Source organism: Haplochromis burtoni, unplaced genomic scaffold (genome assembly GCF_018398535.1).
Source record: "Haplochromis burtoni strain Fernald_Lab_line unplaced genomic scaffold, NCSU_Asbu1 Contig_343, whole genome shotgun sequence".
Classification (NCBI taxonomy): domain Eukaryota; kingdom Metazoa; phylum Chordata; class Actinopteri; order Cichliformes; family Cichlidae; genus Haplochromis; species Haplochromis burtoni.
In genome coordinates this window covers 474,345-486,067 of record NW_024582704.1, presented here as the reverse complement: position 1 = coordinate 486,067, position 11,723 = coordinate 474,345, and the positions used below count along the sequence as shown (strand labels likewise).

At 41.8% G+C, this 11,723-nt stretch overlaps 1 protein-coding gene across 4 annotated transcripts in view; it reads left to right on the top strand.

The window, feature by feature from the left end:
* Positions 1-11,091, top strand: part of LOC102306986 (zinc finger protein 609) — an 81,734-nt gene extending 70,643 nt beyond the window's left edge. For 3 of the 4 annotated variants that reach the window (XM_005942488.3, XM_014340147.2, XM_005942486.3), the window contains exons 5-8: positions 1,874-4,163; positions 4,297-4,651; positions 5,961-6,314; positions 7,296-11,091. In XM_005942488.3, the coding sequence (XP_005942550.1) occupies positions 1,874-4,163; positions 4,297-4,651; positions 5,961-6,314; positions 7,296-7,339 (3,043 nt within the window). In that variant the 3' untranslated portion in view covers positions 7,340-11,091. The remainder of the gene's footprint in view (positions 1-1,873; positions 4,164-4,296; positions 4,652-5,960; positions 6,315-7,295) is intronic. The other variant, XM_005942487.3, reaches the window with a different exon arrangement.
* The last annotated feature ends 632 nt before the right edge of the window (positions 11,092-11,723 follow it).

The window sequence follows — 11,723 nt, the reverse complement described above, 5'->3', positions numbered from 1 at the left end:
TTATTATTATTATTATTATTATTATTATTATTATTATTATTATTATTATTATTATTATTATTATTATTATTAGAGAAAGCAGGGTTTGCATACTATTATATTTACTCTCCAACATTTGGTGCTCGGCCTCTTAACCTTTTCATATTCTGTTTGATATAAATGTGCTGTAGCAGAGTCAGGCTTGAGGATATAAAACCTAATGCATCAACTTGCCACTGGACCTACAGAGTACATGTTAGTCCTTACGTTGAGCCTGGAGAAACAGGATTCATTAGCAAACAGCTGATGTCCCAGGAGGCAGTAGTAGAAGATACAAAGATACTCTAATTAGCCAGATTGCAGAATCCACTCAGTGAACTGACAGCTTTTCCTCAACGCTGTAACATTCTTTATCACAACGGCTGCAATTTCTTAGATCACTGTTATGTGGGTGGTAGCATGAGGTGTTGTTGTAATTTCTGGGTATTTGCCTTTGTTATGCAAAATACACAGTGTGTGGATTGTACCAGGCACACTCGCTTTCATTTGAAACACCTGCACTGTATCTAAATGTAAATATAAATCTATATTTGAAATGCATGGTTAAGTGCAACAGAAAAAAATCAAATGAAATCAAGGATAAACCAATGCTAATGGAAAACAAGAAGAGGCTGTATAACACTAATGTATCACAGTATATTACAATAATGCTCAGTACATGTTGTTTGCTGTGCTGCATTTGGACTGAGATAATCTTGCATTTGCAGCACAACCACATTAGGGACAAGCCATGAATAAATCAGAAAGCCTTTAACAGACTGAATGTAAACTTGGGCTTGTAATGTGTCTAAATTCCAGTACCAGTCAGTCTACCGATATATTCACATCCCCTGCTGAGGTTGAATTTGTTTTGGAGAGACTTGCAGGGGAAGCTGTGAGTCATACCAGCCCTGTGTCTGACTTTGTCACAGACTGCTAACCTTCACTGCCGTGCTGAAGATAATTGCATTACTGTTATGGAGAGATAAGGCCAAACTGCTATTTTAAGTATTTGAATGACTGCGTGTTTTGATTACCAAAGCAGCTCGAATGTTCATGGCTGTCTTTTCCAATGTTGCTTACATGTCTTTCATTAGGAATGTCATGTTGCTTTGTTTAAAGTGCTTACTCACTTGTTCAGCACCAAATATCAAGTTTATTATGTTACAAGAGGAAAAAGAGGGGGACAATAGTGTATCTATTTTAGTATGAGTGACATTGTTTATTGTAACTTTAACTCTCCGCCATTATTGTCTGTGCCATTAAAGTTATTACCGATGGGACTAGATAACCTTGCATATGACATTGCAGGTGAAAATATAAACAAGTCATCCTCACAATAGTTTTAATATTGGTCTGGCCAAGCACAACCCTACAGCTTGTTTGTGGAGAGATTAAATAAGAACAAAAAAGAAAGCTTTAAAACCCATTGCTTTCAAAGTCCTTAGAGAGCATTACAGTTGCCATAAACTGACCCTTTTTTCCTAGTAATGAGGGCAACAGCGGTTTGCCTTCCAGATACAAGTGCATTTATCATAAAATCATTTGTGACATCTTAATTACACACGGGTGATTTCCATTAAGCGAAAACAACTGACTGCACCGCTGATGAGATTTGTCATTTTTCTTGACAGGCTGTTCTTGTCATAAAGCCAATTATATTTAGAGTAATTTAATGGTGTGAAATAATAAAATGAAAGTTGAATGAGGTATTGATTGAAGTAGTATTATTAGGTTTCCACAATGTTAATTTTCAAAAATCATTAGTCAAATTTCCTCTATATTATGTACCATAATGTTGATAATTGGCACTTGACAATACAAATCTAAATGCGATCTTTTAACACTGTTGCAGGTTTTGTGAATCCCCTACAAGTGATCTGGAGATGAGGAATGGTCGCGGTCGGGGTAAACGAATGAGACCGAATAGCAACACTCCTCTCAACGAAAACAGCAACTCATCAGACAGCAAGGGCACCACCAATAATAAGACACGCGCAGCCTCTAACAGCAAGGGTCGGAGGGGCAGTCAGACACCATCAGAGCGCCGTACCCCACCAAACAGCAACACCGAGGACATCAAGGCCAGTCCCTCTTCAGCCGGAAAACGAAAGACCAAGCCAACCTCAGACATGGAACCCAATTCCAGTTCAGAGGACACAAAAGGCAACAAACGCATGCGGACAAATTCCAACAGTGGAGGGGTGGGACCTACAGGCCTTCCTATCCCTTCTATTAAGACTGAGCCACTTCCACCTCCCCTCGATCGTAGCTGCCCTTCCCCTGTTCTTATTGACTGCCCACACCCTAACTGCAACAAAAAGTACAAGCACATTAACGGTCTCAAGTACCACCAAGCCCGCGCTCACAATGATGATGACATTAAGTTGGACTTAGATGGTGACAGCGAATATGGGGAGGACTCAACTCTCCATCCTGAACCAGGTAACTGTAATGGAGCATCTATCTCTCAGAAAGGATGCCTGTCTCCAGCACGTTCAGCCACTCCAAAAGGCAGGAACTTTGATGCTCAAAGTCCTTCTCCATCTCCTGGCAAGTTTGGTTCAAAGCAGAGTAAAAAGAAAATTGCTGAAACGGATGCTGAAACAGGCGGTACACCGATGGATGGGTGTGAGGATGGGCCTTGCCTCACAGATGAGGCTAGTAACGATGGTATAGATGATAAGAGAGGATCGGAGAAGTCTAAAAAGGCTAACACAAGTGCAAAAACAGATAAGAAAAACTTGAAGTCACCACGGCCAATTGGCCCTGGCCCAACAGCAACCCAGCAGATTTACTCTTTTCCTCCTGGAAACCCAAATTCTTCCCCGGGGCTTACCCAAATGATGCAAGGAATCCCTAAGAGTCCCCAAATGAAAGGCACACAGCCTAAGCCCCCTGCCATTGGAGATCCTGCCTCCAGTAGCTCCAAAGACAAGAAGAAGAAAGACAAAAAGAAAAAAGATGGTGGAAAGGAAGCTGATAGCCCCAAGCCTCCAGGAAAGGGAGGAAAACTGGAGGAAGGAAAGCTTCCGTACTCAGAGCCTTGCGATCAGGGGAGTAAGGGGGAAGGGCTTCTTAACGGCTCGTCAGAAACTCATCAAAGTCGCTTGGCCAGTATAAAGGCTGAAGCTGACAAGATTTACAGCTTTTCTGACAACGCCCCAAGCCCATCCATTGGTGTTGCCAGTCGAATAGATGGTAGTGGGATTCCACAGACTCTCACGCCACTTCACGTAGTGAACCAGAATGGTGCTGACAACTCTTCAGTCAAAACCAACAGCCCAGCATATTCAGACATTTCAGATGCTGGTGAAGATGGTGAAGGGAAACTAGAAGCTGTTAAAGTCAGGACAGAGGACCAAGCCATCAGGGAAAGTGTCAAAAAGGCACTGTTTCCAAATCAGACACCCAACAAAGATTCTCCTTACTATCCTGGGTATGACACTTATTACTCACCCAATTATGTCAACCCCAGTCCTGGTGGGCCCAATCCAGGTACAACAGCTGCCGAAGGTCAGGTAAAGATTAAAAGGGATGATGAGCAGGATCAAGTTGAGGAAAAAGTCAAGGTTGAGGTTCATGAAGATCGCAAACCTGACAGCACTGCTCCTGCACAACAGCAGCAGCAACCCTCAGTCATCCAACAGCGATCTAACATGTACATGCAGCCTCTGTACTACAACCAGTATGCTTACGTCCCTCCGTACGCATACCATCCTGATCAAGCCTACCTGATGAGCACCAACCCAGCCTACCGGCAACCGTATGAGGAACGCCAGCGACAGATGGCTGAGCAGCATCGTGCTGCTGAGAAGAAGTCAGATGTGGCCATGAAAGAGCGAGAATCTTCCATGAAGGATGAGTGGAAACAAAAAAGCCTGATGCCGCCAAGCCTTTCCAAAACCCCAAGTCAGTCAGACCTTGGAAAGGCGCAGCAGCAACCAAACAAATCCAGGGATTCCCCCTCTGAGCCGACCTCCAAATCCGTGGGAACCATAAAGGGGGAGGACTCAAAGTCCCAACAACCAGAGGGACTAAAGATGAAGCTGACTGAAGGAGGTCACCATGGAAAGGAAGATCCCAAGCAAGCACTTGAATCCAGAGGTCAGGCAGGGCTGGAGCAGGCCATGTGGTTCAGACAGGTAAGTAGCAGTCCAGTTCAACAGTGCTACAATATGTTTGTAAAACTGTTTTGATAATGCTTTGTGAGGTATGCACCACTCTAGTATGGTGATAGTGATTTTAGATGACTTGGAGCTTCTTTTCTGCCCCTAGCAGTACCCTGAGAGCCAGAAGTCTCAAGCAGAAGATGAGCACCAGCAACAACATGCTCGATGGAAAGACCGGGAACATGATCGTAAATTGAAGGATGAAAGGCCCAGGCCCAAGGACAGTCAAAGTGGGCCCAAGGAGGACAGCAAAGAGAGCAGTGATCCCAGAATCACTTCTGAAGATCATCGTGCTATGAGCAAAGACTCTCGTTCTAATCCCCACATGCAGTTCTCATCACCACTAGCACAGCACCAAGGCTACATGCCCTACATGCATGGTTACCCCTACGGACAAGGCTATGACCCCAACCACCCTGGATACAGGGGAATGCCTTCGGTCATGATGCAGAATTACCCAGGTATGACCTTGGATTTCTTCCAAATACAAGCAATTATGAAATGTAGCATGAAAAAATGAGAATTTTTGCTCGTTTACTTTGTGATAATGCAGTTTATGTAAAGATTGTTGGCTGAATCTGTGAGGGTTTCTGATTAGTTTATTCTTCTTCTTTTCCATCATAAAAACAGAACTTTTTGTGTTGTTTCACTGGTAATTGTGGTAATATTTAATAACTTCATGAAATAATTGCAGTCCTTTGGTACAGTTTGTTAGAAATGAAGCATGGCAATGGAGTCATTTTCAAGGCAATTACATGATTTAAGTCAAAGAATGATTCTACTCCCTAAGAGGCTATCAATAAAATTACATGTGTTGAAAATGGTGTAGAGTGGGGAAAAATTGCATTCACTTGATTTTGCAGGATTGCATGCACTTATAAATACTAGTAGCATGGTTGAATTTGTGTTAATCCACACATTCCTGGAGGATCTGATGTAAATAGCCCAAATATTAGTCTTTATGTAGAGTAAATAAGAGTAGTGTTTTTATACCAACCTGGATGTCAGTGAAGAATACGGATGAGAATTGAAAAGAATTTAGCGATTCTGATTCTATTATTGATTGTCTTTTGGGTTCTCATTGCTCTGTTTTTAGAGTCGCCACCAAAATTACATTCATGCAAATGTATTGCATGCTGTGGGTCAAATGTTTGTGCGTTTTTGTTGAAGCTTTTACCCTCATTGCTGTGATCAGTGTTGGAGTCGTGACTCAAAGTCATTATTACATTTTATTTCTTAAAAGTAATGCACTACATTACTTAATTACTCCCAGAGAAAAAGTAATTTGTTATACTATCCGTTACATTACTTTAATGTCACTCTGTAAAATAGTTGAAACCCACCGTTTTATAATCACCATTTAACAAAATAAACCTGAGGCTACAACCCCACACACCAATGAGAACATGGACCTCTAAGACCTTTCTCTTAGTAAAAAAACAAAGCTGACCGCACAAAGCACAGAGGAAAACCAGCACAAAAAGCAATCACCGCACTGATTCTGCTTTGGCAAGTGCAAGAACCAATAACTGGGATCGATAGGGAATAGCCAGACTAACAATTCCAAGGAATTGGTCTACTGAGAACTAGTTTTCTATGAAAACCGGTTCTCGATTCCCATCCCTAGTGAAGAGATATGTGAGCTGTGCAACTAAGTGGTTAGTTACCAATGTGTAACTATTGCATTGTAATCTTAACAGTATTTATCTTAATTTTGTATTCCATATAAACCTGAATATGTGGATCACTAATCTTCTTTGTCACTCTCAGGTTCTTATCTACCTGGAGGTTATCCCTTTTCCCCATATGGGAGTAAAATTGCCGGAACCGAGGAAGGCAGTGACAAATCTCGTGCTAGCCCTACTGTCACCAAAACGGCAACAGACTCGAAAGCCCTGGACAACCTACATCTGCATACCAGCCAGTACAAGAGCAAATCGCCCACAGTAGGTGACAAGCCACCCCACGACAGGGAAAGAGAGCAGGACAGGGGAGCTTCGGGAGACAGGGATCGGGAGAGGGAGCGAGATGTGGACCGACCGCGATCCTCACCCTCCCAGCGGATCATGCCCTCTCACCACCACCTGGGATATCCCCTGCAATATGACCTGTCCTACGCCACAGGTAAATCAGTCATCCCATTTCACTGTAGATACAATGTTCACTTCTTTCAGATGCAGCAGACTGTTAGAGTAAATTAAACATGTGACCATCGGGTCTTCTAAAAACGAGCATAAGAAGGAAATATACTTTAACTGCTTGTCAGCCATCAAGCAGCAACCCCTTCCTTGTACCCACCACCAGCAACCGACAGGGAGGCAAAACACAAGCCTACCGAGAGCAGCATTTTCAAACAAATGCAGGTGGCAGATAATGTGCGTCACACAGCAGCTCATCTTAAAAAAACTCAGGCAGCAAGTTAGGAGTACGTGCAGAGATGTAGAATGTCATTTAAAAGTAAAACTGTATGTTTCTTTGTCATGGCTTTATATGTCATGGCTTCCAGAAAGATGCAGCAACCTGTAAAAAAAACAAAAAAACAAAGCCCTCACTTCTCTGTTGCAATCTAGTCAAATATGCAGCACTTTTAGCCTCTCAGCTCATCCATTCCTAAGTAGGTCCTCTGAGGACAACTGGATCATGGTGTTGATAATAGAGATGTTGAATGAGCCCAAGACACAAGTCCACTGCAGACTGCACTGACATCTAGTGGCAGCTCAGTCAAATTACTGTGAATTTGACAAATGCCTCTGTTCTTCCATTGCAAATGCGTTGCCTGTATTAACATTAATTAAGTACAGTTTTAACAAAAAGTTTTGATGTTAAATGTTTGTATCAAGCTTCTTTAGGATGGAGTCACTGTTAAATTGTATCACATTAACTCATAAGTGTTTCTACTATTTTGTCCACCTCACTTATATAAATAAGATACCTAATGAATAATGCACCAGAGTTAAACAGCACCACAAATTACAGCCTTTGTGATCAGCAAAACCTCAAGTAGAACTGAGTTACAGATGCGTGTAAAGTATTTTCTCCACACACTTTTGTTTTTTTATTGAAATATGTGTAAATAAATAATTCTTTTCTTTGTATCCTTCACAGGAAAACCTGACCGTCACACCTCAACCCTGCAAAGATTCATATGACTGGATCACATGAGAACAAGATCTCCCGGGTGTTACCTTTTAGACATCAGTTGAATGGTGTTTCTATCTATATTTTTTAGTTCTTCTGTCCCAAGGAAAGGCAGACTGTTGTTGCTGTTGTTGTTGTTTTTTTTCTCCCTCCCCCTCCTCTCGTTAAAGACCCCAAATTCTCCAAACCTTGGTCTGTACCAGAACTGATAATATAACCCAGGTTCAAAGCCATCACTCTGCCCTGTCACGCAGAGGAAACACCAACCCGCTGATTATCTAGTCTTTGCACTGTCAACAAATGCAATGCAAAAAGAGACTATTGGACTGCCAGAACAGCTTTTTGTTGTTGTTTTTTGTTGTTGTTGTATTTTTCTCCTTGGACTGCATTGTTTCTTGTTTTGTTCTTGTTTTCTTTTTTTTTGTCACATGCAGAAAGAAATTGGCAGGTGATTTTAGGAAGTTGGGTGGCTGATGGGAAAGAGGGGTCAAACTAAATTAAAGACTGTTTAAAAAGAAAAGAAGAAAAAAAGAAAAATGATTTAACGTTGAAATTGTTTTCAACTCTGTCTTTGGCTTCTCGTATGCCATGAAACAACAGTATATCCTTAACTTGACAAATTGTTGGCTATATTTCGTGGGGAGAGGGAATATGGCAGAAGCTGCTTTCATCAGAGACTTGAGAGCCTGAGACTGAAGTTTTTGTTTTTTTGTTTTCAACTTTCCATCATCGTTTCCCCATCCTCCTCGAACCCTCACGTCGTGTTTCAGGGATGATGTCGTCACGTTCTGCGAAGGGACCGCGTACACCTCAACGGAGAATAAACACTATTCATGTTTCCTTCACTTCTGCTCCATATCATTGCGCTCATCTTCGAATGTGTCTGATGCTGGTATCGGTCCCGTCATCTTTTCCTCACACCGCAAAGGGGTCGCCTCCGTTTTTGCCACTCACTCAAACAGTGAAGCCACATTAGCGAGCAATCCGTTCACGGGACGCTCCGTCGTCACGCTCATCGGGCTGCTGGTGTGTGTTCTGGTGTTTTTGGTTTTTTTTGTTTTACTGTAAGATTGTGCTTCTTCAAGCTTGTCAAGTTTTGATTGTTTCCTGTAAACAATGTGAAAGTTCACCCATGTATTTTTCTGCTGTAATATAGACTTTTATCCTACTTTTATGTGCATAAATGTTTATATTTATCCCAGCACGCAACTGCTTAAAAAACTGTTAAATAGCTTTCACTGCTGCGTTTACCATTATGCGCTCAGATGGTCACTGTTGCTGTGGAGTTCCTGAACGTCTTGTGTGCTTCTTTATTTCCCCCACAGGCTTTGCTTGACCTTAAACTTGGTTCACATCTCCACTCATCCTAACCGAGCAATGCGCAGGTTGATTCATTGTAGACTTCTGAATTGCTGTCTTCCAGCTCCAAAAACAACAGTTCACAAGTTATTTCCGGGACTTCTTCAAATTTGGCCGCTCTCCCCTTCAAGGTCATTCCCTGGTGCACTTCTGGGCTGCTTTCTGCAATGCTTCTGATTTTACAACATTTAACATTAGGACACCATGAATTCCTGTCTCAGTAAGGAGTTCGACTGTAACATGCTGAGGTGGAAATAGCATAACCTGCTCTGGCACCCAGTGCAATCCCTTGTTGAGAAGATTTGGCTCCCTGCAGCTTTTTCTACTTCCCCCAAAATAAAAATCAAGTCAAAGGGTGACTATTTTAACACATCGGTGAAGACGGCACGGGCACAAGTCTGAGCAGGAAATAAAGAAATGAATAAAAAGCAGCCATGCTAAAAGCCCTGCAGTGCTGTACAACAACATGACCTTGACGGGGAGATCAGGCAGAGTTTCACAGGTGAAGTCTTCAAACTCTGTGGTTGTACGTTGCAGTGACAACAAACTGGAACAAAATCAAATGTCATTTTTAAGTTAATATCCAGTGTGAAAAGGCTTAAAATTTCTCTTGGTGCTTCGCTTGCTCATGTGGCTTCACCTTAACACACATCCACCTCAGATTCTTTTTTAGCTTGTGTGTATATATACACACACACACACGGTTTTTTGTTTTGTTTTTTTAACTAGCAGCTAGCTTTGGATTAGTCTAAAAGTGAGCAAATGAGTCTGATGCCTCAGACAGCAGTTTTAATTGTTACGTTGTTGCCTATGCTGGAAGGTCAGTTTATTAGCACATTAAACAGAAGAAAACTATTAAAAAATCCAGCTGTTACTCTTACAAGCATGAACCAATCAGATGTTCCACAAAACAAAACCAGAAGTGTGAGCCAGTCAAAATGTGGAGCAACACGAACATCGTAAACTAAAGCGAAACGGGAGTCGGGAGGCTCAAAGCTGCCCAATGAGCTCTCTGCTTTCCTTTCAACCTCTTAACATGTGGTCCCCTTTGTTTCTTCTTCTTCTTCTTTTTAATTTGCAGACGTGTCCTCTTGTACCAGAGTTCCCTCTTGGTTTTATAGTACAGTTCTCTTATACCTCAGGGGTTGTAAGTGAAATTCTATACACATGCTACTTGCATAGATTTGAGAGGGATTCGGTTTCTCTGTGTTGGGGGAGGGGCACATTATCCACTCTAGGCTGGATTTGATGTGCTGGTTCATTCAGGATAGGGCATTGTTAAAGGTTCAATGTGGGCTGTGGCTTATGAGCAGTCTTAATGTTCCTCTAAAGGATTATAATCTGAGTGGAATATTGACCATGTTGTCATTAAATTTAATTTTATTGATTTTTTTCTTCCTATTTTTTTTGGGGGGGGGGGGGTCTATACTTTTAATGTTCCTATTGTTGTCGTTTCTGTTTCTCTCAGTAAATACTCTACATGGTCAAATCCCTAAACCACCAGTTAGCGTTGTGTCTAACACCCTCTGACGTCGGATGTTAGCTGCTTGTTGAGACACTATTCAGTTACCAAACTGCATCACTTCATTCTGAGGTTCTTGGACATTCCAAGTAAATAAGTTGCCAGTGCCCCGTCTAATGGAGGCTTGCGAGGACGGTATATATTTTGACTTTTTACGCATTTTCAAGAAGAATGGCTGACATGAGTAAGCTGAATGTGGTGGTGTTTGACGTGTACTTAAATCTGTAAGGGTAATCTAGGCAGCTGTGATGTTGTCATTAAAAGTCAGTGGGTTTTTAGTACCAGCAGGCTGCATACAGTACATATAGTTTTATCAAACAATGGTTGTGACAAGTGCATTTGTTCTCTCTCTGAGAGTAGTAATGTTATCTCAGTAGTAAGCAAAGCCCAGTGAAAATCATATATACTAAAGTGTATGAAAAAGCCAGAAAAGTAATGTTTTGCTATCAACATATTGGAAAGTGCTTGGCTCTTGTATTTTGCAGGACTGTATTTGTTTCATGGTGAAGAGTATATTTATTGGCCAGCAGTTGTCTCAATTGGTGCCTAGTTGAACATTCTCCTGTGAAAATGCAGAGACACTCGCTCGTTTGTCCTTTCCCGACCCCGCCCACTGTCACGCAAACCGCCGCCAACCCGAACCCCATTCCCACACACCCCTTTTCCCAAAAGTACCACTTCTGGTGCTTGCAAGGATGTTTACAATGTCTTCATTTTCTTTCTGTGTGAGAAATTCAGATCTCTGTCCCCTCTCCTCATTTCTCCCTCCCTTCAGGAGTTTGTGTAAAGTGTACATTACCATGGTTCTTTTTTATACAATACTCTGTAACTTGCCTTTGTAAATTTGGGCTGGAAAAAAATAAATCTTTTTATGAGACAATCTGTCTTGGGAACTGTTTAATGGCTCATGCTTGGTGGGTGCTGTAGTTTTAAGCTGATAATACAGTTAAAATGGTTTTGTATTTATTGTTTACCGCCCAGGGACAAGGTTGACTGTAACGCAGCGTTCCAGCAAAATTCCTTTTCAACCTTGAAAGTCACATCATCGGAACAGGTTTCCTTTTGTCATTTTTACCAAGTCTTATTTCAGATGAGAGTCAACCCAATAGGTCATGTAATATTTATATCCCATCACAAAACACAGAAAGTCCCCAGCATGTGTATGGCAAGTGTTTGAATTTGCACGTAAATTGATTTTCCCATCCTGGGAGAAAGAAGTCTAAAAGTCTGAAAAACCTCTTAGCCTGCAGAAACTGCACCATGGCACACAGCCACATGAGTGCAGTGTCTCTAAAGAGACCACAGTCTGTCTCAGTGGGATCAAATGTCAGATTTTTGCCTCTTTCTGAGTTTTACAGCTGACTCGCTTGCACTGCATGCTTGAGGAGCATACATACATTTAACTGGAATATATGTTATGCTCCTCTGGGAAACACTTGCAAGCTGTCAACAGTTGAGTCTGTTGAGAGCGTCACTTTGCATATGTGCACACGGTGCTCAAACTTTATCTGCAT